This window comes from Vulpes lagopus, chromosome 19 (assembly GCF_018345385.1).
Source record: "Vulpes lagopus strain Blue_001 chromosome 19, ASM1834538v1, whole genome shotgun sequence".
NCBI lineage: Eukaryota > Metazoa > Chordata > Mammalia > Carnivora > Canidae > Vulpes > Vulpes lagopus.
Window position 1 is genome coordinate 43220294 of NC_054842.1, and position 26998 is coordinate 43247291.

General features: G+C 52.0%; 1 protein-coding gene across 1 annotated transcript; it reads right to left on the reverse strand.

Moving 5' to 3' along the window:
• Positions 1–13671: 13671 nt before the first annotated feature.
• On the reverse strand, positions 13672–26736 carry ZIC4 (Zic family member 4). Its single transcript, XM_041733894.1, is given in 5 exon segments — positions 13672–14138; positions 18655–19272; positions 25346–25430; positions 26600–26629; positions 26632–26736. Coding segments are annotated over 5 exon segments (1305 nt in total).
• Between the last annotated feature and the right edge of the window lie 262 nt (positions 26737–26998).

Consider the following 26998-nt stretch of genomic DNA (forward strand, 5'->3'; position numbering starts at 1 on the left):
ATTTTTTCCTTCCTGGGGTCAAATTTAGGTGCAAAATATTAAAGGTTTCTTGGGAGGGAGATACAAGAGGAATACACGTTTCCTCTTTCAAACTTCTGAGCTCATTCCTTCTCTCCATTTCTCTTTCCCAAAGCACAGAACTGTACCAGCTTTGAAAAGTAACAGAGAAATCCATTCCCTGAAGGTCAGTATGTCTGAACTGATTCTTCAAGAAGATTTTCTACAGGAGCCAGTCATAAGCTATCAAAACAAGAGAAGATTCCGTTGGGGGAAAGGGAAGAAAATTTTACACAATAGAGCGTGAAATAAAAATGAGCGACACTTCATTTCTCTCCGCACTCCCTATACATCAATTTATTTTGTAATAACTCCATAATATATTTTAAAACTGGGAAGGCATGATTAAATACTCTATGTCCAGCCTCCAACTATTTTTTTAATCAACTCTTCTTCGGTGAGGCGGTGGGATCTTTCTTCCTTTGGGATGCGCAGGTAACAACACTTTGTAAATATTCAACTTGAAAAGCAAACCATAAACTAAGTCTGAAATGAGAGCCCTTTTCCTGTCTGTGGAGGGCATGCCCTGGGTTTCTTCCACAACTTTGAGACCATCTCAAGGCCCAATGTATGTCTGGTTGCAAGAGCCCTTAGGAGTGTCACCTGCTCTGATAGACATAGAGCCAGAACTCCCCTACCAGCCATCCTAAAATCTCCCCAACCTAAAGAAAAGGGCTCTTGACACCACTCAAATCCGAATTTGTGGGTCACCGAGTGCATGCAATAACTGGGTCCTGGCCTTCTCTTTCAGTTGGAGGTCTTACTAACCCACAGTAACTGGCCCCCAAAGCTTCCTCTCCTCCCCAGTTCAAACACCCAACACCCCTAAAAGGATGAAGAAGGGCTGTGGCCCTTGCAGAGGGCTCCTGGAGAGTCCATCCAGCTATGAAGGGTGGGCCGTTGCCTAACGTGGTCTCCTCGCCTCGGGAGCAGCGGGCAGGTGAGCCTTCCCCTCCCCTGCCTCCTGCTACACCTTTGGCTCTGGAACCGTCCACAGCGCTAAGGCTTCCACCGTCCTCAGGTGGAGCTCGCGCGGCCCCCCAGGGTCCCCGAGGTCGTCGGCCTGGCCGCGGAGCAGCCCGAAGCCCAGGGGGCCCGCTCGCCCCCCGCCCCCCGACGCTGGGATTTCGCCACCCCGCCGCACCCCCCACGGCGATCTCGGGTCCCAGCCCCGGCGGGCGCCCAAGCCTGGGCACCCCTGGCCCCAAGGCCGGGTCCCCGAGCCTCCCCCCGGGCCTCCAGAGCCGGCCTGGGCCAAGGAGGTGGGCTCCGGGTTACTTTTAACCAGGGTTAAGTCAGCCCTCGGCTGCAGCCTTTGTCTCTCCTGGAATGTTTAGGGGCTGCATATGCTTTTGTGTTGCAAACAGCAAGCGGGGTCCCCAGGAGTCCCTGACCCCATGCCTTGGCAGGAGCACCGTTTCCCCGGACAACTGTGGCTGCGCGGGCTCCCCGCCCTAGCCCTGCGCAGGCTCGCTGCCACGCACACCAGCGCAGGCTTGCGGCGCCCCGCACGCACCCAGAGAAAAGTTCCTAAATAAATAAATAAATAAATAAATAAATAAATAAATAAATAAATAGTAAATAAATGCATGCATGCATGCATGCATGCATGCACTGATGGTGAACTTCCTGAATGCGTGGACTAAAGAGAGGAAATATAATGAGGGAGGGGATCAGTAAAGAGAGGGAACGGAGAGAAAAAAAAATACACCTGCTGATGTGTCAACGTCAATAGGCAAATGATCTCCTAATAACAAATGAAACAATGAAAGGGCTGCATTGTTTTCTATTCCGCTCTCCACATCTGACCCTGTTTCTATCTGCATGGCCACGTTTTGATGACTTGGAGTGTATGCAAAAACAAACTTTCCCGCGGTGTTTTTCCCCCCTTCTCCTCTGCTTGTCAAGCTTTTCTTCCCGAACAGTCAGATGATTTTAAAAAGAAGCCAAAGGAGAAGAAGAAAAAAAACCTCCACCACCATCACCACCCAAGAAATGATAAATAGCGTCGCATAGCTAATCGCTGGAGGGCGCGTTTACCAATTCATAATCATTTATTCTTGGTGATGTATGGCTCTTACACTTAAATCTGAAAAGCTTCTATTTGAAGGTGTAAATAGCTTTTTTTTTTTTTCCCTTTCCTGCAGTAAACCTTCCTGCATTAGCAGTGATTGATCTCATGTACAATTCGTCCCAGAGTGCTATTTTACAGGGGGAACACTAGCTTTTGGAGATTAACTGGGGAGTCTGTTACATATTAATGAAGCCGGGAGATATACTAACGTTTTGGTAATTTAGTTATTTGTGTCTATAGCTATCGTCGTTATTTTCTTTTAGACCCCTGCGGTTGTTATCCATCGAATTAAAAAGTGGTCCTTAGAATTATTTTTTTTTCCACTGGCAACTAAACGCCATTTAATGTGAAAAACAAATGTTGACTTCTCTCTTGAAGGAAGTGTTTCTTGGCAAGACATCAAAGTGTTTTAAACTGTATTAGTGGGTTATGTTAGTTTTCTTACCCCAAGCCTGCACTAAAGTAATGACTAACGGGGGAAAAAAAGAAAAAAAAAAGTCTCAGCCTGCCTCAAAGAAAAATTATTTAATCGAGGAGAAGGAATAAAGTTAAAACTCTAGGATAAAAATGTTTCTGGCAAGAAGTTCCGCCAAACATTTGGAAATCCAAACTTGATGTGGGGAGTAGGGTTGGGGGAGAAGCAGAGGTTGCTCATTGATTTGCAACTGGATAATTAATATCCCACCAAATGAGACATCAGTGTCATTAATGCCTGTGTTCACAGAGAAAGACTTTGAGTGAATTGCAATCCCAAATAAAATCCACATTCCACAAAGAAGTTGCTTCATGGCCCTGAATAAATGGCACTGATGCTGTTTTCTTGTAGGGTTTTTAATGGGGAGAAGTGGCTCCGGCTTCCCACAGAAGACCTGGGGGCGTGTCTCTGGGCAGGTAGCCTTTCCAGATATCCCCCAATTACCCGGTTCTGTGGAGAACTCAGGACCACTGCTGATTGCAGGAGTAGGGTGATGAGAGGAGAGAAGCTGTTGCTTAGAGTGCTGTGAGCACCTACACCTGCCTTGTGTAATAAAAGGTGGCTAACCCATTTCCACTTCCACGGGGTCCAGGAACTGCCCGCTGAGTTCAGGAGAGGCCAAGAAGTGGCATAACATCCTCTAGGGACACATCTGCTCCTGGGTCTTGCCCATATGAATCTTAGCTCCAAAACCCTTCTGATCCCTACCCTAGGCCGGGTCTCTCTCCTGTCCCCCCAAATAGAGAACCCTCTACATTCCTCTCCCACAGCCAGTTACCCACCCTCCTTCCAGAAGTCAGGATTTGGAGCTGCAGACTCTGGGGGCCTTCGAGGTAGTGTTTGCTGGGAGACCAGCTTCAAGAAGCAACAAACTTTCCAGGGCCTCAAGACACTGAAGCGGGATGGCGCCAGTTGGCCGGGGCGCGCCCCTTTTGTTTTGGGGGGCGATTTATGTTCTTTATAAAAATGTGGTTCGGGAAAAAAAAATAGAAAGAGCCTTGAAAACGTTGTTACAATGAAAAAGGGACAAATTAGAAGACATTTTCCGTGATCAAAGGCGGGAGGGAGAGCGCGCATGGGCATTCACAAAGCTTGACTTATTCACTCCCCTCCTTTGCAAGCCGGGGCAACAAGCGTGTCCCCCATTGACAAGGCGCCCTATTCAGACTGCAGGTGCGAAGTGGGCCGGCGCGCCCGGCCACATTATGTCAAGGTTGTTGGAGATTAGTGTTCGGCCTTAATAACTAAAGCGCTTGATTTACATTGGAAAAAAGCCCCCTCAGCCGTGAAAACAAAATCGTTGAACGCGTGATCATTGCGAGGGCGGCTGATATCCTAATACTCGCATTGTCCTAGGCTGGGCCCAGGCGAGCCGGGGCTCCTCAGAAAGGGCATGGCCTGGGTTGCTGGTCCTGGACCAGGTCCCCAGATTCAGAGGGGGTGGACGGAGGAGTGATGGGTGGAGTTTTACTGGAGCCCAAGGAAGACAGAGTGGGGGCTTCCCTGAGAGTTCAGATCCAGGCTCTGGGCTTTGGCAAAGCCTGGGATAGGAGAATCATGGGGGCTCCAGGGCCTGAGTGCCTCAAGGTCTGAGGCTCTCCAACATCACTCTGGGGGAGAGCTGGGGGACTTGTGTTGGTGTCTCATGAGCAAGAACAGTTTTACTCACAGATGCTCATCTGGGGGTGACTGGAGAGCTGAAGGAACTTACAAAGCACTAAGACACAGTCACTGACAGGAGGCCTTCAAGAAGAGCATTGCTTTCAAGCTCAAATCTCTTCCTCTAAAGAAGAGTCCATTTCAGAGAAGTGCAGAAGGACTTGCAGCCTCTGCCTCTCTTTCTGTTGTGTTTTCCCAGTAATTGAGGGAGGCGTCTACATTGGCCTTGGTCCTGCTTCTGTCTATGTGGGTGTTTCAGGACAGGTTCCATTCCCCCATAAACTATGTGTGCCTCCTGTACACCCCCTCCCCCACTCATGAGAAGGGATCCAGAGAACAAGACAGACATCTGTGGTTGGAACCTACGAATAGGCCTTTCAATATGGACATGTATCTGTCCCAACTGCAATTTTTTTTTCTTTCTTTCTTTTCTTTTCTTTTTTTTTTTTGTGAAAGTCAAGCTACTTAAAGCAATTTCCATAAGATCTGTCCTAGGAGAGAAGGTTTGGTTTGGTGGGGACAAGGTGAGAAAGCTGTTAACTATTGTCTGGCCCTGAAAAGGTCGTAAGTCAGTGCCTTGGTAGCTGACCTGTCAGGGGAAGGTATAAAGGCTTTATTCATGCAGTCGCTTCAATGTTCTCAGCTCTCACAAAAGTGTTTTTATGATTCAATTTTCTTACCTCTTTTCTTAATTAAAAAGCTGAACCATTAGAATAGCACCTGCATCGTGTCCTGACGGTGCCTGCATACTAATTCCAGAGTCTTTACAACCCGTAATTATAACATAAAATCAGAGATTGAATAAAACAGAAGGATTTTGCTCCCAAAGCCCTGCTAATCCCCTTTTAAAAGGGTCTGGTGAAATAATTCAGAACAGTATCCGGAAGTTGGATTACCGCTCCTTTTTTAACTTTTTACAATGAAATGATATTTCACACTTAAAGGAAGCTCTGTTTTTCTACAACAGTTTTTTTTTTTTTTAATTGGCAGGTTTTTTGAATGATAGAAAGCATTTGACTATGGAGTCCTTGCTTCCTAAATGCATCGGCAGAAAATGTAGGGGAAATTTTTATAGCATGTTTGAAACACTTAAATTTTCTCAGGTGAAAGTTGCTGCAGTGTGATTGAGAACCGCTTATGTGCATCATGTACTAGGCAACCCTCTCCATTTCTCTCAGAGGAAATAAATAAGCAAACTTTCAGGGACAGACGCCTATTATTCAGGATTTCGAAATATGCACATTTCAGGCAAAACACTTTTCACTAATATGCTGGGTGCATTTTTTAAACACTTACTGAATATGATAGTGCAAAAGCTAGAGACCTCCATTAAACCCTGAGCAAACCCTTGCAGTGGCTGAAGCCAAGGAGCTTGAGCTGTCTGCATTTTCTCCCCAGTTCTGGCAAGGGACACTATCTTCATCTGGCTAATCTGATGTTGCATGGGCCAGCCGTCAGCCACAAACAAGAAAAAAACTGGGTCATCCTTCTGATACTTTGCATAAATCATCCGATAATATTGCTGGTGGGTTGTTTTTTTTTTTACCCCTTCCTTTTGCCATTATTCTACAACTGCATGGTACAGCCAAAACCATACAGATTTACCCAATTTTGGTTTCTTCCCTCTGCAAACATTTCCCAAGGTTGCCCATTCATTATGAGGTTCAGAACCATGTACAGCCCTGTCTGACTTGTTTTGAATTGATCAATATTCTTGCCCTGAATGTTGGCTCATATAGAGTCTCACTGGATCTAAAGAAGCCAAAAATGCAAGACAAGTTTCAAATCCATCTCCCTGGTCATATTTACATTTGATTAACTTGCATCCTGAGGTAATTTTTTTCTTTCTCTTTTTTTTCTATGCAGCTGTTTTGGACATTTGTAAGGCTACTGGAACATTCAGAGGTAACTGCCAAGACCTCTCCTTATTGTCTAATGAGTTTCTTTTTCCCAAATGGTTTTGGGATCTGAACTTGATCAAGTTCCTAGAAGACTCTCAATCATTTTCCTCATTGAAGATATTCGGGTGAAAAAGCAGTGCTGTTCTGATGCCCAGGCAGGAAGCTGGTGACAAGTGGAACATACTACTATGGTCACTTGAGGACCAAGATGTTATTAATTTTCCCAGAATGAAAATTCAGTACAAGAAAACTATCATTATTTAAAAAAAAAAAAAAAAAAAAAGGATCCGGGGCACCTGGGTGACTCCCTAGTTACAGCGTGCAACTCCTGATTTGGGGGATATGAGTTTGAGTCCCATCTTGGGTGCAGAGATTATTTAAAAATAAAAATCTAAACAAAAGAGAACAAAAAACCACCTTCTGATGCCTTCCTGGAAAAGCATCTTTTGTGTGACTTTTGTTCACATGCTCTGTCCCGGGTCACCCTTATTCCCCACTTGCACATTCTCTCCCTTTACACCCAGGCCTCCAAAAACCCAACACCTACCTCACGCTGGCTGCAGACACTTATGACAAAAATAAATCGACCTCTGGGCAGGGCAGGCCATAGAGTTTACCGTAGTGCCATGGTCTTAACAAGTCATGGGGGTGACATTAAGATGAATGGGCTTCTTCTGCTTCCACTCCGCACCGAAATAAACTGATCCCCTCTCATTTTTCTTGGGCCTTTTAGAAATAAATTACGTCTCTATCTTAGTGGCCTGCAGCATCAGGCTCTGGAACTCTCAGTGATGGCGAATTCACATCTAGCCCGGGGCGTGCCCGAAAAGGTGCGCCCCGCTCTGGAGCTTGAGCCCCCCCCCCCCACCATGGTACCACATTTTCTAGTAAGGTCTGAAGAATCTGGTTCTGGGGACCAGACCAGGGGACGTGTCTGGAAGGTAAAGTCGCAGTCGTAGAAGTAATAATAACAGTAACAACAGGCACATAACATGTCAATGCTAAATGCTTCAAAGGTCATCTTATTTAACGCTGGAAAGAAGTTTGGGGGGGAGGTTAAGTCCATCCCAATTTAGCGGATGAGGAAACTGCAGCCCGAGGCGGTTTCATCACTTATCCAGGGGCAGAGCGCCGAAGGTGGTCAAGCCTGAGAGGCTGGCTCCTGGCCAAAGGCTCCCTTCCCACCGCGCAGGAGGTTTTTCCCTGGTGCCCTGGCTCGTGGACGGCCGGGGAGGAAGGGCTGGGTGGGAGTCACCGGCAGGCCAAGACACCCCCAAACCGCTCCCTGGCGCTGCGCTCCGCAGTGGGAGGCGCGGAACCCCCAAAGGATGCGTGCGCGTGTCTCTAGGGTGAGGCTAGCCCTGGGGGCACTTGGGGACCGGTGAATCCAACCCCTCGCCAAAAGTCACACCATTCAACTTTCTGCCAAAAAAAAAAAAAATGTTTTCTTGGAAGGAAGCCTGAGCTTCCCCAGCATCAGGGGCGCGGGCTTGTCCCAGAGCCCGAGGGGCACGAGGTGCACGGGAGCCTTCCCTCCCTCCGCGCACTGTGGCCTGCCTCGACTTCCCCGGGCCCGGGGCGGTCCTCGAAGGCGGGGAGCAGGCCGTTCCCCCGCACCCCCAGGGGCGCCCCAGCACCGCCGCGCGTCGCTGGAAGAGCTCTGATGAGGCCCTCTCCGGAGGCGGGCTCGGGAGGCCCCACCGGCTGGCCCCGGGCCGCAGGAGGGGGGCCCTTCCTCGCGCGGGACGGGAGGGGGCGCACGGCGCAGCACCTCGCCTCGGCGGCCCCGGGCGACGCGGGCGGCTGGGCCCTTCCATCCAGCCTCCGCAGGCCTGCAGCCTCGGCCCCAGGGCTGCTTCTGGGGGACCTAGGCCTCCAACCCTAAGAGCCGCCACCCTCCCGCTTATTAGCGCAGCGGGGGCCCCGGCCCGACCCAGGCGCACGGGCCGGTTGGGAGAGGCCGCAGCGCCCGCGCCCTGGGGGCGTGGAGGGCGGGGGGGGGGCGCGGAGGGCGCCCGAGCCCTGGCGGCCCACCGAGCGCCGCGGAGGTGGCAGGAAGGCGCTGGCGGTTCCAGAGGTCCTGATGCACCTGAGATAATCTCTCTAGGTGGCAGGACCAAGAAGGCCTTCTGCACCCCACGCCAAACCCCACTGAGGATCCCAGTCCGGGCGCAGGGAAGGGTCGCGGGGGGCTGAGGCCTGCAGTCTGCTGGCTGGGCCTTTCGCGCCCCCTGAAGGGCGCCTCGAGGGCTGAGCAGCCGCTCCTGCAGGAGGGGGTGGGATCCGGGGGGGGGGGGGGGGAAGACTCCTGCGGGCAGCTGTGCCGAGGGACCCATGGGCCCAGGCTGGGCTTCCTGAAGCCAGCTCACCCTCTCTTTTTGCTTCCCCTGTATTTCCTCCCCACAACTAGGAAAGAGGCTTTTGCCTGGGAAGTCAAAGGTGGTTTGTGAGAGGGTGCACCGCGCCTGAGCAGTGGGAAGACAGTGAGAGCCTCGGTTTACCTACCCCCCCCCCATGTAAATTGGTTGTTGAGTGTCAGTGTTACTGGGGTGACATTGGGAGCCAGGGTGGCCTCCTTCACAATGGCCGCTTTACTGGGTCCCTGCGTGTTGCTACCCTGAACAACCTGGCTCCAGAAGTGTTTCTGTAAAACCGGGAGGGAAGGCCAGCAAAGGGACTGGAGGCTTCAGGAGGGCCCCACATCTTTCCCTGGGAGATGAAGCAATAACAGGACACTCGAATTCAAAAGAGGAAGGGAAACATCACAACATTTATTACCAAAGAAAATAGCAAAACGGAGCTCCATGTACACGACGCTCTTTGGAGGGAAAGAGAATCACAGATTTTAATTCATTTGTACATATTTACAGCAAGATTAAAGCCACAGCTTTCAACTATGCTTTTCATTGAACAATCACTTTCAATCAAATACATAACAACTTTATTTTTTTCCTTTCAGGTTAGTTCATAATTTAAGGATCTAAAAGGAGAGCTGATAAATCACAAACAGTGTGGGTGGAGATGTACCAAATAGTCTAAGGTCTCAGTCAAGCTTTGTGTGTATGTGTGTGAATTTATGATTACAAAACATTTGCCTGTCTGTATAATTCACATTCATTGCAATCATTACATTTTCCCATAAATTAGCAATATAAACAAACATATGGGGACCTCCAGTAAACAAATCAAAATCAATATAAGAGACAACATTTTGCAGCAACTATAATAACAGCATGGGTTACAGCTTGGGGAAACTTCTTTACAAATCATTGATTCAGCACACACAGAGTGGGGAGGCCGGTACATCCTTGTTTATTTAAACCACCTTTAAAACCACGTCGGGAAGTTGGGGGAAGGCCGGACAGGGTGAAATTTACTTTCCAGGGCACAATATTAAATGAAAACTGCATATGTGGATGGGAGGAGGGTATTTGCATGCACTTTGGGGACACTATCTTGTAAACTGAACTTTCTGAACTTCAACTGCCAAAATTCTGAGGAAAACAGGAAATTGTAAAAATGGCTCTCCCTCAAGCCACTCTACTTTCTATTAATGGCAGAAAGGGCTTGTTGATTGCTTGCTGCTAGTGGGAAGAAATACACAATGGGTCTATTTTTAGGACAGATTGTCTCCGAAGGAGCAGAAAATATTAACAATTGCTTGGCTGCAGCCTTAGGTTCCAAGGATCCTTGGCAAGAATATTGGGAGTTTAAGGAGTCCCCCCCAAAGGAGGTTCATCCAAGTAACCTGACTGGGGCTGATGAGAGTGCAGGCCAGTGCAGAGAGAAGCAGACACACAGTGTGTTCTTGGGGTGTGTACCCTCGGCCTACACCTTCTCTGCATTCTTTCCCCCATGTCCCAGAGCCAGTGCAAAGGGCCCCTCAACATCTGCGCACCTCCACAGACCTTGGACCTGATGTCTCTGTGTTGCTTTTGTTTTTTCCTTAGCAGGACTCAGTCCTAAAGTTATCAGTTGGTGTAGTGTGCATGTATTTTCTTTTTTTTAAAGAAGTTTGATTTTATCTCTTTAGAAACGGTTTGAAACTAACCGGGCAGAGGGAGTTTGACAGAGAGGAGAACAAATCGCTGACAAAGAACCTTTTACGTTTCATCAGCGTTGTTAGGACGACAAGCAGGAATGTCTCAGATAATAACTCCCACTTCAAAGATTTCTCAGCTCAATAGAAAGCGGACCATCCTTTTTATTCAACCACAAGGACTGGCACTAAAGAAGACTCTACTGTTTGATTTTTTTTTCCACCGTGTTTATTTTTCCCCTATTCACTGGGGTACTTGGATAAAATAAACAACAAGACAATTAAGGGAACATGGACTTCTAACTTTCCTGCCATCTTCCCTATCCCCTTGGCCTTGGGCTCTTGAGTTCATGCCCAGGGCCAGAGTAGGCCTGAGGGGGTAACCTATGCCCCATGCTAGGGAGAAACCAGTGTGGGGGGCTTCAAGAGACTTCTGGGATGGAGGAGCAGAATGGGCTGTTCTGGGGGCCAGAGTGGAAATGTCCCAAAGGCACAGTCTGAACTCCCCAGACTCCTCCAGGGTGCCCTCTCCACAAAGTCCCTTTCAGATTCAGGCCTCCACTCTGCTCAAATTGCAGAGATGCTTTGCACAAAATCCAGCTGGGGATGCTCATTTGTTAAGCTTCTGAGATTGCCTAAAGTTATTTACTCTTGACCCTGGAGCTTCTTTGGGGCGCAGTCAGGACGTGTGGAGTCCGGCTCACCCTTTCCTGAATGCGGCCCAGGCACCAAAGCGACCCCTCCTCCCCAGAGGAGTGCAGGGTGAACCCCTAAAGGCGGGCGAGGCTGGTCCCAAAGAGGAAGTATATACTGGAGAACGCAGTGACAGTATTAAATGGCGTGAAAGCAAAGGTCAGCGCAAATGTATCTTAATAGAGTGTCTGCAGTGAAGTGTGCCGCCTTTGAAGCGGCCGCTCCCCGCGCGCATTTCCATGGCGAGCCTAACGCGGCATGCTGATGCACCGTCAAACTCACACTTTCAACCCCAAAACCCGACTCTTTGAACAACCCGAGCTTGATTAGACCTTTCTCCTTTTCTTTCCCCTCTTACAAACCATTTCCTCGCCTTTAGAAACTCGCCATCAAACCCAAATGCGCCCTCTGATCACCGCAGAAAGCAGAAACAAAGGGGGCTGAGCGGCGATTCAAGCGGCCCTTTTCTTCCCTCACATTATTATCCATTTTTATTATGATCGGGAACAAGTGCCCATTCGCGTGGGTTTTGTTTACCGGAAATTAAATGAAAATGATTTAGTCCGCGTCAAACAAAAATATATACTTGTATACACAAGAAAAAAGGCCTGTTAGACGTAAATATTATGTCCTTAATGAAAAGCCTGGACGGGCTCCAGGCTCGGCCTTTCAGGATTTCAGTGCAACTTGCCCATTGCCATAGAAATCCTAACTTACCATGAAGATGCACCGTGGCGAAGAAACATTGCTTTGTGCGCGGACCCTTTGATGTCGCAGGCGCTAGATGCGGGCGCTCAGCTGCGTTGGGCGAGATTACCTTGCGAGCAACGCGGTGGACATCTGTAACAAGCAAATGAAAAATTAAAGGCTATTAGTGGCCGACCAAGCATTTTTATTTTATTTCACTATTTTGCGATTGGAGTGGAAGGCAAACCGGGGCCTGGAAGAGGAGAGGAAGAAAGGGGTCCTATTTGGAGAGGGGAGAATTTTTAAACGTCCGAAGAAGCAAGCTCCTCAGATGCCCTCTGCACCTTGCGGCGGGGCGGGTGTTTCCCGATGGGAACGGGGTGTTTGCCGCAGACCGCGGCCCTTGGCCAGGCGGCCTCTGGACGCTATTGTACGGCGAGGGGCCTGGGGGAGGGGATTGCAGTACCACTTCCACAAGGATGTATACGCCAAGGGTGTGTTCCGACCGATTCTGGGTTTTATTAGGGGTAACGAAAACAATCCCACTACAGTTAGGACATTACTTATCTGATGAAAGGGTGGGGCTGCAGGGCAGGAGTGAGAATTGTCTAATAGTATCCGAAGAGAAGAGTGTGGAAGAAAATCCAGCAGAGTGGCAGGACCAGGACTTGTTTGTTGGCCAGTCTTGGTGGCTCCCCATAGGTGGGACTACCACAGCCCCACGTATGGCTAAATTCTTAAGGGATTGGGATAGGCCTACTCAAGCTTTTCCACCCTTCTTTATCTTTCTGTCCTCCACCCTCATGTTAGTAAGGATTTGGGGGCAGCCCCGTCCTCCCTGCAGAGGGTAGGAGACTGGGAAACAGGCCGATTTCTCCCTGCTTGGCAACAATTGCAAAGACTTTCCTCTCCTCTGCCCCCAATATCTGGTTCTTTATCTGGGGACTTGGTACCCAGTATCTCGAATACACATTCTATCTAGATCCATTGGGTGTTTGCCTCTAAAACATTTATTACTGTAGTTCATCTCTCTCGTCTACTCCCCACCACACACACGCAGTTTTTAAGAAAGAAGACCAACAGTCCTGAGATTTTTTTTTTTACAAAGATCATCGCAGAATTGACGTGATCCATCCAGACACTGTTGCCTAGGCCAGATCCCTTCACTGTGGAGGCCTTGGCTCAGTGACGTCATTGGCCCATTCTGCACCCCCAGCGCCAAGCACCCACAAGATTCCACAGGCAGCGCCTCTATAAGGAGTGGGTGGTGGGGGGAGGATGGGGTAATTGGTCCCGGGAGGCTTCAGAGTATAGAATCCTGGAGCCCCTCCAGCGCTCTTTTGTCTGCATTTTCTGTTGTTAGGACTCACACCCTACCCCAAGCATATAAGGCTTACGTGGCAGACAGACAGGCAGACCGATATATTTGTGTGCTTGGGCCAGTCCGTGGGAGAGTGGCATGTGATGCTCGACGTTAGGTGCTTAAAGCCCTTTCCCTTTTATCTCCTTTGTATCAATAGTTGGAAAATTTAGGATCTGGGACTTGTGCATTGTTTCAAAGGATAGCTGAAAGAGGGGGAAATGTAGGGAGGCAAAGCGGAAGGAAAGAGGCAAGACAAGGCCTCAGGAATTCCCTCTGCCACCTTCTGCGATCAGAACTTCGGAGGAGGCTGCGAACGGGGGCTCGGAAGGGAGTAGGGAGGCAACCGAGCTGCCCAGGCCTCGAGGAAAACATTCTCCTGGTTCACTCATTCTGCGAACCAGGAGAGGATTTTGTGGCCTTAATGTCACCGTCTGCAGCTGCCAAGCTTGCACAGAAACTCTCCTAATGTGTATTTTTCTGTCCTTCTGCCTGTCTCTGGCTGTACCTTCTCTACCCAAGCAGTGGTGCCATGCTCCGCAGTCACGAGGGCGTCTGTGTGGGTGGGGGTGGGTGGGTGGAGGGTGCTGGGCGTGATTGTGCAATCAATGTGGGAACCGCGTCTGCACGTTAAAGTAAGGGGCATTATGTCAGCACCTTAACGGAGCTCGACCCTTCAGGGGTTGCCTCCCTCCCTCCGTGCCTCCCTCGCCCTCTCGTCCGGCCTCAGTAACCCCGCCTAGCCGAGCAGTCAGGGACCGGAAGCGGCAACCCTAACGGCGGCGGCGGCGGCGGCGGCGGGGCCAGGTGGCGGCCGGGGCCCGGGGGCGCGGCGGGGGCAGCCGCGGCGGGGCCCGCGCCCTGACACACGTACCATTCGCTCAGGTCGGCGCCGCGCGCCACCGCCGCCGCCGAGGAGGCCGCCGCGGGCTCGCGGCCGAGGTCGGACGAGGGCGACACGAGGGTGGACGGCGTGGCCGAGTCGTAGCCGGAGCTGGGCGGCGGCGGGGAGCGCCCGTGCACCTTCATGTGCTTACGCAGCGAGCTGGGGTGCGTGTAGCACTTGTCGCAGCCGCGCACTTTGCACGTGTAGGGCTTGTCGCTCGTGTGCACGTGCGAGTGCTTCTTGCGGTCGCTGCTGTTGGCGAAGCGCCGCTCGCAGCCCTCGAACTCGCACCTGAAGGGCTTCTCCCCTGGTGGAGGCAACGCAGAGACATTAGTGTAGGCGGGTCGCGGCCCCGGCGGGGCCTCACCGCCCTAAGCAATTTCTATTTATTATTATTTTTTTTTTTTGGTTAGAGACGCACAGGTTTTCCGGAACCCCTCGCCTTTCGGCGTCTCAGCACCAGCACCCCCTGCTCCCGCCCCGAGCGCGCCCCGAGCGGCCTCCGCGCGCCTCCTCCCCTCCCCCTCTCCCGCCGGGCGGGGGGGGGGAGGGGGGAGGGGGAGGGCGCGGGGGAGGAGCGACAAGGACTCCATCTTAGTCGAGTTTCCGTCCTGACCCCCTCTGGTTGTTTTCCTCCAAATTTCCTCCACTAGGAGCCAGACGCACCCCTGCCCGGGAAGGGAGCTGACCGAGGAGCTGGCGTCGGCTCGATGGCCACGCGTCCCTCTGCCCTCGCCCCGCGCGCGTGCACACACTCGCACACACGCGCGCACCCCCCCCCCGCCACGGCCAAAATTGTTCCCTAAAGTAGGTTTTGTGTAAACGCCGAGGCGGTGGAATGGTCTCAAGATGCGCCCCCGATGCACACGCGGCGTGTGCGTCATGTGCATCCGTGCCGCAGGGAAAGGTACTCAGCAATGATTCACTCCAGACGCGATTTCTCTTACGGGAAGCGGAGCCCCCTCCCCCTTCCCTTCGACCCCCTGAGGGCAAGCAGTTAGCAGCCTCCTTCCGATCTTGCCGAACCGTCCGGGCGCCCTCCAGCTCCGCGCGCCGGCAATAGGGTCCCACGCGGCTCCCCCGGCGGCCTCCCGGAGACGCCGCGGCGGGCAGCGGCTCCCCCGGCCCGCGCAGAGCGCAGAGGTGCGGTCGCCTCCCAGGCCGCGCAGGCCGGAGCCCGGGGGCGGGCGCCGCGGGGTTGGCCCGCGCCCGGCGCGATCCGAGGCCTCGCGCGCAATCGCGCTCCCGAGCTCCGCGGCTCCGCGGGGAGCGCAGCTGCCGAGAGGCGGCCGGGCCCGGAGCACGAGCGGGCGGCCGCGTAGAGCCGCGCGGGGCTCGGGTGCGCAGTGCGGGGCCCCGTGGAGCCGCGGCGAGGCGCGAGCGCGCGGTCGGGCGGAAGCACTGGCCGAGGACCGGGCCCCGAGCCCCGAGCCCCGAGCCCGGAGCTCGCCGGCGGCTGGCTCCGCTGCAGTGCGGGGGTGGAGAGGACCCCAAGCACCCAGAAGCCCAGGTTCCTGCCGGAGCTGCAGATGGAAAGGTGGGGAGGCAGGGTCTAGGCGTCTGAAACCGACGGATGCCACTGGGCGCCCCAGGTTGAGAGAAAGGCCACCGGGCGTCCGGCTAAGAAAGAGCGGCATGGCTGGAGGACTGTTGCCTTTGTGGTCGCTTCTCCCGCCGCTTCCAGGCAAGACGGGTGCTTTGGGACAGGTCTGAACAAACAAAGCCCCTGTTCCTGCGCCGAGCTGAAGCTCAGGCGGAGTCAGAGTCCTGCGCACAGCCCTCGCCTCCGTGCAGCTGCGGATGGGGAGCCCAGGGTTCTGGCACCGGCCGTCGCTGCGTCCTGCCCCTGCAGGGCTACCGCCAGTGCAGTGCGACGCGGGGCGGTGCTGGCATCTGCCGTTCCTCGGCACACCGGCACCATTTGATTAAAAACAAAAACAAGAAAGCTGCAGAGAACACCAGTGTCCCTGTTGGCCCCCTTGTTTTCTCCCCTCTGATCCCTGTGGGCAGCTGCAAAAAAACTAAAACTTTTTCTTCCTCCCTTCCTTCTTTTCTTTCTAAGACCATTTACAAGAACCATGCAATTCAGGGCCTGCAAAAGAAAACAAGATTTACTGAGAGCGCAGAGGAGGAATAGAATTTGAGGTTGATTGCCACCCCCCCCCCAAGTATTCCCCGCACACTTATCCCATTTGCGAGCACCTCGTTGGACATTCCCGTAAAACTGAAACAATGATTTCATCCCAGCCCAGGAGCAGAGGGGGAAAGCAGGGCACTGAAGGTGATTCAGGCAGCCTGGAAGTTCGGAGGCCCCAGGGACGCCAGGTGAGGCCGCGCCCCCCCCCCACCCGCGCCCTCCCGGCCTCTCCCCAGCTGCTGCTCCCCGGACTCCTCGCCTGACGCCGCGCCCCCACCCCCACCGCACCCCCCAAACGCTGCCTCCCGCCCCCTCCCTGCCCACCAGGTCGGGCGCTGCGCCCCGGGTGGGTGGATGGGTGGGTGGGGGGAGGCAGGGTTGGGCCAGGCCCCGCGGCCCGTCCGCAGCGGCCCGGGCCTGGGGCTAAGCCCTGGAGGGCGCGGAGTCTCCTCCCAGAGGCTCAGCGGCCCGGCGAGGCCTCCTCCCGGCCCTGCGCCAAGCTCCCCGACAAAGTTCGGGCTCCGCGGCGCAGTTCGGTCGCGCCATTTTCTGGCACTTGTGGCTGGGCCGGGTCACCGAGCGTCAGCGCCCCGGCCCCCGTCTACACCGCCCGGGAAGGTGGGGCGAGCCCCCAGCCGGGGGCCTCGGGAAGGGGGGCAGGCGGCGGGGCCCGCGTCCCCCTCGCGGCCGCCCCATTGTTCCGGGATTGCGGGCGCTGGCGCCCGGGGAGCCCCTTCGGCGGGGCCGGGGGCAGCTGCGGGCGAGGCCCGGCCCGGGATTCCGATCCGGGAGATCTCAACTCCGGAGAAATCGGCTCCTGATCGCCGCTTCCGCGACTCGAGGAAATGAAACGCCATTAATATTTGAAAAGGCAATTATTTTCCTGTTGAATCGAGAGCTGTCTTCATGAATAATTTGCAGTGAGGTCTATTGCCATTTGAGAAACATTTTGGGTTTTTTTTTTGTTTGTTTTTGTTTTTCTCTGTCTCTCTTTTCATTACTTAGGAGGGGGGTTCGAAGGAAAAGCCGGAGCAGGCGAGGCTCAGTCGATTTTTTTTTTTTTTTTAAACTCCAGCGATAATGAATCAGGACTGCCAGTGGAAAGGACGCACTTGCAATTCCGTCCTGAATAGACGCAAACCTGAGCCAGCACGGGCGCACTGAACTTGCTTCTCTGCTGTAGGTCGATTGCACTAAGAATTTAACCATTTTCTGCTTCACGGACTTCAAACAGTAGGCCGGCAAAGAGCAGTAAAAGTTTGTTTGTTTAAAAAACCCCTGTCATTAAAAATGAGTTCCTTCTCTGGCTCAGGACTGCGCGTCTATCTTCGCAGTACAGGCCGGCAGCTCCTGGAGCAGCGAGCCTGTGGGAGGTGATCAGGGCCTCCCTTCTCCTCCCCTCCCCCGGGATAAAACCCTGAGGGCGGGAAGGGGGAACAAATGCTTGAGGGGGTGGGGGGAGGATATCGGAAACAGTTCGGGTCAGACTACGTGTCTAGATGTGCCACGGAAATAAAGTAGGAGACCAAGAGTGGAGTTTGGTCTGCACTTCGCCTGTGCCAGTGTCCTGGCCAGGGACCTTCCCCGAGAGATTGCAGGGTTTGGGGGAGAGAACGGGATTTGCAAATTTCTTTCTGTGGCAGCGCCAGCCTGGGGGAGTCTTTCGACTCTAACACTTGCTGATATTTCCACTAAGAATAAAGGTGAGTAAGGTAGAGCGCCAAGAGAGTACCAGAAGTAAGGCACCAAGCTGGAACTTATCTTCTTCTCTCCCTACTGGCCCCCTTCTCCTATCCCCAAAGTAGGGGAGGAGAGATGTTGACTTCTTAAACTTCCAGGGAGTTTGGGCAGGAAACCCTAGCTAGGGAGAGTACAAACGTCGACTGCTAAACTAATTAATGTAACTTCACAGGCTGTTCTGGGAAGTGTGAAAACTTTCTCCTTGCAGTTGCATTAATTAGAGATGCTTCTGGCCAGAGGAGTTCAACTTTGCATGCTCTTGAGCGGGCTCCTTTTCTTTCTGTTAACTAGAACTAACAGATGTGGTTGACACATGTCCCCATTTCACTTAACAGCTCGGTAAATGACAGTTAAGGCAGATGAGTCTCCTTGGGTCTCTGCTAAAGCAAAAGGGTTTGTCAAAACTCCCAAGTGTCAGGTCACCAAGGCTCCAGAAACGAGAGCAGAGTTATCCCACGAGACCCTAAATCCTAAAGAAGGCACAAAGGGCCTGATGACCCTTCAGTTCAGGTGGTGGCCAGGTTGTCAAGCCCTCCCCTGGAAGAGTACTTTCACCAGGATTCCAAGAAGACCAGGAAAATTAGATGGTTGCATATATTACGACTTTGGGGGGGGGGAACGGTGCCGTTTTAAAACCTGAAAATCAAACTCGATGATCAGGGTATACACATTTGCACACGCAGACACCCAAGCAGGTTCCTTCACACTCTCCCCCTCCCCAAGAGCAGAAAGCCCGCACTATCCTCCCCACACAAAGCCTCAGGAAACTTCTGTGACTCTAATAGAAGGGCATAATTAATATTTTATGGACTTGGCTCATGGAAACACCGAGATATCCCCCCCTCCTCCCAGATGGAACTTGAGGAAATCCAGCCCCGAGGGCCCAGAAGAGGCCGCCTGCTTCCCCCAGAGGGTCCGCACGAGACAGACAGTGCCGAATACTGACCTGTGTGAGTTCTTTTGTGTATTTTGAGATTTTCTGATCTAGCAAAGACCTTCCCACACCCCGGGAAAGGACAGGGGAAGGGCTTCTCGCCCGTGTGCACGCGGATATGATTTACAAGTTTGTATTTGGCTTTAAAGGGCTTGCCCTGGCGCGGACACTCCTCCCAGAAGCAGATGTGGTTGGCCTGCTCCGGGCCGCCGACGTGTTCCACGGTGACGTGCGTGACCAGCTCGTGCATGGTGCTGAAAGTTTTGGAGCAGAGGCGCGGGGGCGCGGGGCTATCCGCCGCCAGCCACTTGCAGATGAGCTCCTGTTTGATCGGCTGGCGCATGTAGCGGAAGAAGGCGCCGGGACCGTGGGGCGCGGCGAGGTTCACGGTCAGGTTCATGCCCCCGTAGCCGTGCAGGGCCGCGGCAGCTGCCAGGGCGTCGCTGCGGGCCACGGGTCCCGGCGCAAAGGGCTCAGGTCGCGCGTACATGTCTCCAGGGAGCCCCAGACGCAGGAGTCCGTTCAAAGTGCCACTGGGGGAGGCCTGGGGCGGCTGCTCTTGAAGGCCCGGGAACACCGAGGGGCTGGAGGCGGCAGCAAGCTGGGGGCCATGGTGTCCGGAGCTGCTACCTGTTGTCGAGACAAATAGCGCGCGTGAGGACAGGCGGCGTGGGCTGAGCATTCCACCAGGCCCCGGGGGGCAGGCCCAGCCCAGCCACACCACGGCCTCTGCCGTCAGCACCGGGACCGGGAGCCAGACAGAGGCGGCAGCGAAGCGAGTGGCCAGCGCGGAGCCAAGCGCCTCCGCTGCGGCCCGGCTGCGCGGCCGTTCGGCAGAGCCCCCTGCCGCTCCGCGGGCGGGCGACGGACCGAGGCTGCGGGGCAGGTGGAAGGGGCAGCGGGGTGCGCAGGGCTGAGTCTGTGGATTTCTGGGGGGCCTTGGGCTCTGCTGCGGGGGGATCCGACCTGCGCCCCAAGCGTGCTTGGGCAGCCAGCTCCCTGGGGCGCTCGGGGCCGCGGAGCCCGGCAGGGGGTGGAGGTGAGGCAAGCGGTGATGTCTTAGGGGCCGGTGGTGCGGGAGCGCCCGGGTCACGGGGGAGCGCGGCCTGCAGGCACCGTCCGGGGCTCCCCGGACCTCCCTAGGTCAGGCCGCTCACACCAGTCACCTGACGGCGGGGAGGGGAAAGACCCACCACCAGAAAACAGAAACAAAACAAAACAACTTATGCAAAGTTTTTTGTTTTTTTGTTTTTTGTTTTTTTTTTTGATTCCCTCAAGTTTCGGGTTGCCCCCCCCCCAGGTCTCTAATGCCTGCTTGAAACCCCGTGCACTACTGAGGGAGCAGCGGGGCGCGCGAGGAAGTGAATAGAGACTCGGGGCCGCGGCCCGGGCCCGCGGAGAGGAACAATCACCTAGGTCGCCTATTGGCCCGCGGCCTGGCCCGACGTCAGCAATGACAGGTCCCGCCGCACGCGGAGACACACAGACACACACATTCCCCCCCGCTCCCGCGCCCTCACCCCGCCCCGCCCCGCCCCACCCTACCCCCAGCGTCTCTCGCTTCTACTGCTCATGCGCTCTGACCCGGGCACGGATTCTTTTCTCTCCTCTCGAGCCCCCTCCCCCTCCTTTCTCGAAAGCCGAGTGGAGCCGCTCTGCCTCGCTGCTCCGGGAGCGAGCGGGGCTGGGCTCCGTCTTCTGTCGCCGCGACTTCGGGCAGGGGGTGTTGCGCCGGGCGCCGAGGGCTCGGGCTATTAGCTGGGCAGATCCAGCCGCGCCGGGGCCGAGGGGCAGCGCGGGCGCGCGGGGGCGGAGGCTGCTCGGGCAGCGCGGCCCAGGAGCCGCAGGAGGCGGGGGCCTGTTTCCAGGGGCTGCAGCCTCTCCGACCTGGACTGCAGGAGCTCCTGGGCTAGCAGCCCTTGAGCTGGATTTTCTCGCTTTCGCCGAATTTTGTGTGTGCGCCATTCATCTCTCTCTCTCTCTCTCTCATTTCCTTGCATTCTTTATTCTTTCTTTCCCTTTCCCCACTCCCCACTCTATTCTTTCCATTTGGCCTTGCCAGCGCCCCCCCCCCTCCCCAAGGGCCAGCCGCCCTCGGGGACGCGTGAACCCAGGAATCCGGGCCAGACCCGAGCCAGAGGTGGTGATGACCTGAGAGAGGCTGGCCTCGAACCCAAGCCACCCTCCGGAGAGGGGCTGAGAATCTTCGCCGCCGCAAATCACTCCGCCTCGCCGGCCCGGTGGCCAAAGAAACAAAGGCGAGGGGCAGGCTGCAGGGGGAAGCAGGGCCTCCCTCACCCCGGGGTCTCCCCGTGTCCCGGTCTTGAGCTCCGTACCCTGCAGCCAAACGGAGCCTCTGGGAAAGGGCCCTGGGAGCACTTCCACTCTCAGCTCTCACCACTTGTTGCCTGTGGCCGGAGCCTCTGCCTCTCGCCTCGCCAGCCTTCAGGGCTCTGGGGAGAGGGGACGCCAAGGTCCCCCACCCAGGCTGTGCAAGGGACTGCGGCCCCACCATGGCCTGCTGTCCCGGGACGCCCTCCCGGGCTGAGGTTCCACCGTTTTGGGGTGGGGGTCGGCCGGCGGGGGGAAAAAAAAAAAAAAAACATAACAAAACAAACCTTTCAGTTTGGGCCTGGTCTAGCAGTGCACAAACGGAGGTGGGCGGGGGTGGGGGGTCCTTTGTTTGTGCCTCCGACCGGCTAGGGCCGGCTGCACAGCTTGGCGATTTAAAGGGCTGCTCGCCCTGACGCCTGCCTTGCTCTCTGCAGCCAAAAATGCCAACTTAAGTACTTGGGCCTCCCTAGAGGCCATAGAAAGCGACTCCAAAGCAAAGAAAGGTTTGGATTTTTAAGAGAAGTTTTAAGGATTGGGTAAAAGACCCTGTATCCCTAGCAGAGGTGAGAAGTTTGGACAGATTGCAAGGAACTCTGACTCGGAGTTGATTGAGCTGCCCCACCCATTCCCAGCACCAAGAACTATTCTTATACACTTCCTAGGCAGTAAAAGGGGGTTTCTTTTAAATTTTTTAAAATAATTAACTTATTTATAATGGTTGGCAGATTCTTTGAGACTTTCTTCATTTAATGCTTTGTTCCCTGCTCGGGTGCATTTTAGCGAGGGATTAACTTCCACAATTTCCCTCGGCTTTGACAAGTCCAGGTCTTTCTGCTCCTCTGGCTGGCCGGAAGAGCTTAAGCAACGCAACCAATAGATGCTGCGTTAGCATTGAAAAGAAAGAAAGAAAGAAAGAAAGAAAGAAAGAAAGAAAGAAAGAAAGAAAGAAAGAAAGAAAGAAGAAAAGAAAAGAAAGAAGACAAAAGGAAAAGTTGAAGGAGAGCTTTTGACAGCCAAATCCCTTCTGCTCTGGAAACCAAGGACTTCTTAGTGTTGAGACTAGACTTTGAGGATTTGTCTCCTTCCTGGCTTTTACCTTCTCCCATACTCTCATTTTCTGGGATTTACCTTTCTGCTCACAGAAGCCTCCTCTCCTGTCCTCTGCCCTGTTTTCCCTTCCTCAAAGTGATGGCCAGGCTGGGTCTCAGAGTGGTTTCAAGGCCGCCCTCCCCCCAGGTGTCTGTTGAATGTTGCAGTTGCCTAGGCAAGTCTGAGCTGAACCCAATGGGGGCTCCTAAAGACAAATGAACAAACACACACGAACAAAAAAACAAAACCAGAAAAAATATAAACTCCCTAAACTCAAAAGGAGTGTGTCCCTCCCTGGGAACCCTTGCCCAGCTGTTTCTCCCAACTATCTCTCAACATGAAGCTTAGCCAACTCCTCCTGTAGCATTCAGGCCTAAGTGCAGGGATACTTCTGCAGTAGTCCAGCAATAAAAATATTTCCCTTTCCACCTGAACCTATGTGATCTATAAGCTACTGTTTAGGATGTTTGTCAAACTCCACATCCATTTACGCTTTCATTAAATCTGATTTGCACAAAAATGGACCCCTTAATATACACACTGTGACCTCACCTGCATCAAAAGCTTTGAATAACAGCAGAGAACGCCGCCCGTATTTAGGTTTAGTCTATGGGCCCTTTTGGAAGCCTTGTGGTGTCAGTGAACTCTAACAGTCCTGTTTTTGTTAACAACACATGTATGAGAAGAAAATTGTAACTTTCCATTAGAAGGTGGTGAAAATAGAGGGGCAATTTACCCCTTCCAAGTTTGTGGACCCCTGAGTTCTAAGCAGGGACTCTGTAGACTCTAGGGATAAGAAGCAGAGGTTTTATACTTTAGGATGTTAATACGCTACACACTGAACTAACTTTACCCTTGAAACACTTTGAACATGTGTGTGGCTTTTTGTGCCAACAGTGAAAGGGCAGATGTATCTGATTCAGCCAAATTTGCCGACAGTAACCTGGCCCCGTGGAGCTCCTTCCCAGATGCAGCATTCTCTTGAAGCACTAAAAACATATGGACCATCCTGGGTAGATACTTCTTGAGTAGCCAGAGGTTACTTGACCTGCAGGTCACTAAGGCTGCCAGACCCTTACAAGTTCCTTGGAGCCACATGGTTCACACGTTGGCTAAACACAGAAATGAGGCCAGGAATTCTCCCAGAGGGACATTTTCCCAGGGACAGAGACAGGGAGAGGAAAAAAAAAAAAAAAAAAAAAAGAATCCATTTACCCACTAATACTTAAAGACCGGGAACTCTGGGTGATTACATAAGGGTCTTCAAGGCATACTTGAAAGAAGCCCCAAAGCAGTACACAAGTAACTGTAGAGGACAGGCGGACACTGATGGCAGGGAGGCATATTTTAGTTTTCAGAGCTGTTTCTTTGAGTCTTCCAGTGCCAGGTAGCAAGGAATCCAGATTTCATTGACTTGATAGGGCAGGCTGAGAAGTGGTGTTCCTCTCTTTCAGAAGGTTGTCTCAGCACCCTGACTCCCAATACCAAATGCTTGGCTGGAGCATTCTATTTCTAACCATGCTGGGGGGTGGGGGGGTAGAGCACTGTTGAATTCACTTTCCTGCTGAATTTGCAGAAAAAAAAAAGAGAGAGAGAGAGACACATTCTGCAGCCCAGAGATCTTCAGCAGAAGTCAAAGAAGCACTGGAGGCTTTTGTAGGGACCCGTTTGGAACAGATTCCACCACCAGATGCCAAACATCCATCCAGTGCCCAGAAACCTGACCTAAGCACCTTTGTTCACCTCAGCTGGTCAAAGCAACAGCATATACCAAAGTGATTTTTTTAGTCCTGTTGTATAGAAATATGACATCTGCCAGAGCTCCTCCCTATCCTGGCTCCAAAAGGGGGATGTCTGACCTCTTTCCTTTGGAAAGAAAGAAATAGGGGAGGTTTCGGATCAATAGCTGGGCTATTTTTCCACTTTGATCTTTTAAGCAATGCTAAATGATGATTATCTGTTGCAGGTTATGCACAGAGCAGGATCCCAGGAGCTGAGGGCCACTGCACAGAGCCTGACCCAAAACAAGCCTTGTTGTCTGAATGGTCTGTGTCTAGATCTGCTGTCACTTGTTCAACCATTTCTTCCCTGTTTCTAGCCAGGTTACCCCCCAAAACAAGGGAAAAGTCTCTTTATAGGCTATTCACAGACAGACTTCAGATTCCTGTGGTGAGAGGTTGTCTCCAGTCTTATGAAAAAGATAAATAAATAACTTAAGCACCAGGAGCCCACCGTGTGTCCTAGCCCAAAGTGTACAAAGGAGATGAGATCTAGGATTCTGGAGATAAAGGGAGCTATTCCTCTCCTCTGCTATGGAAGCTTGGGCCTAATCATCCTGAAGGGAACTGAGTATGAAAGAAAATATACTTGGACAAAATTTAATTTCCAAGCAACAGTTCTGCTAAATATCTTTTCAACAAAAGATTGAGAAACATGGTCAAAGGATCTTCCAGAACAGCACTTAGGAATTAAAACAACTGAATTTACATAATAAGCACATCTCTCTTGAGAACCCTGTCATCAAATTATCCCAAAAAACATAGAAGAAAGCCATTTCCTGAGTTGTCCATTTAACTTTTGTTAAGAAGGTTTCTTTTCCTTCCAACTAGGGAATACCTTGGAGGCAACCATCAGCTGGTGGTATAGTTGAAATGAGGGAAACTAGAAGCGCCTGGAAGGGAAAGCACCCAACCCTAAATCATATGCTTATTCTAAATGGAATATTAAATTAAATTCTTCACAATGAAGGTATTCCTGACAGAGCGGCTGTCAGTCACTCCCCGTTCAGACACCACATTGTGGGAACGTAGTTGCCGCCACATTGCAGAAGGCTGGTGTCCCTGGTAAAGATGATGCATATCATGTAAACCCCATCACCAAGATCAAAGTCTGCTCCTTTCATGGAAGCCAATACATGTCAAACCTCATTCCAATCAAATCGTCTGGAAATGAATTCAAGATGAATATGTCATAGAATAATGTGACAGTGGAACTGCAGAAGGTCAGGGGTTGTTGTTTCAATGAGAGAGTCGTCAAATATTAATTCTAGAATGTCCAGATGAGTAGGCATTGAGGGGGATTAGCTGGCTGCTGGTGGGACGTTGTGTCGCTGATTTGTGTGCAAATGCATCAAGCACCAAGGTGTTGTTCTCAGTTTCATTGGAACTCCAGAAACACCTCCAAGCTCACAACCCAACATAATCAAAAGACAAAACAAATCTTCCCACTTAAAAAATAATAACTTCAGCAAACCAATATTCGAAAGAGGATTTTAACTTACTAGACTCTTTCAGGGAGTTTCGGTAAAGCCGTAATCTTTTCCTCATCACCAAGGAAGTCTTGTATCTCATTTTCTGACTTTGAGCCTGTTTGGGAAGAAAAGAGGGGCAGTCACTAAGTCAAACAATTTCATACATGTTTGTATGGCAAGATTGCGTGCCTTGAATGTATCAGTGTTGGTCTGAAGAGTGTTAGTCCTTCCTAGACCATTTTCAAATTTAAAAGTGAAAGAAAGGATTCTGCTGGGAACTACCCATATTTATTGCAAAATGATATAAGCTTTGTAATAAAAATATTAAAAATCATTTCCCTACTCGATTTTTTTTTTTTTGGTGAAACTCATGTGTTAAGTTCCTTTGCAGATAGAATTTAAGCACCAGTCAGCATTCAAACACCTTTAACTTCTAGAATTTGAATTTATTGTATGAGAAATTCCCATTATTTTCTTTAAGTTTACTGAGTTTAGTAAAATGTGATCGGGAGGTCTGGGTGTCCTCTGGGATGTTGGCAAGTTAAAAATTGAGGTACAAGTATTGGGATTGAGAAGAGAGAAATTCCTTTGTAAATTTGTAGATCTTGCTCATGGTGGTATGGGAACCCTTACCGTCCCATGGCTTCGCTCCCAAGCCCATTTGGAAATCATCATTGGTTGATTTTTTAAAGTTAATATAAAATTCACCAGAATAGAAAAAAAAAAGTATTATTCGTATCATTTGGTCCTGGTTGTCTCCATTTCTTAGGTAAGAATGTCAGAAATAGCTCCCAATCCCCCTGTTATTTTGCATTCCTTATCAAATTCGCTTTGTGGCTAATGCTACCAAGCCATTGGCTATCCTAAAGCCTGAAACCCATCCTGGGGACCTTTGCAATCTGTCAGGCAATGCTAAAGACAGTGGAACAGCCAAACAGAGGCGATCCACCCAGCCCCAACTCTCAATTTGGCCTAGAAAGACAAACAGTCATTGAAAAGGTCTCAGGCTGGACAAACACAGCACGCCCTCTGTCAATGAGGACGTCTGCCCGTCTTGACACTCCAGCCCACAGAACAAGCGATTGTTTAACTTGTTGAACCACAGGCCAAATCCAAATGGGGCTCTGCTATCTCAAAGGCTTTCCAATTCTCTATGCTCAAAGATCTCTTTCTCTCTCCCTCAATCCCCAAACTGGGCTTGAACTAGCTTGTGTGTTTTCACCCTTCCCTCTCCCTTCTTTTCTAGGTCCAAGCCTGAGGAGTGCGAGTGGGGGATAGACTCACCTTTTCCCAGAGGGTTTTATTTATTTTCAATTCTTTTTTAACCAAAAGGCTTCTGTCCCCAAAAGTAATAAGCTCCTTCCTGCACAAATCAGGAAAGAAAGGAGGCCCAACTTTACATTCCTACAGAAGGGTGGCATGCTGGGCATCCTCGCTCTAAAATTTCCTCATGGCAGGATGTCTGGCACAGGAAAAGTCCTGGTTGGTTGGAACTAATAGAATTTACTTTCTTGCCTCAGAGGGAAATGGGTGTGAGTTTCCCTAGAGAGCCCCCGTCCACCCACAAGGCTGCCCAAGTCCCTCCCCCCTTAAGAGGCCTGGTCACTTCTACCCCCAGATCCTGGCAGTCTTTTGTGCATTACAAACCCACACACATGCCAAAAAATGCTGCACAGGCTAGAC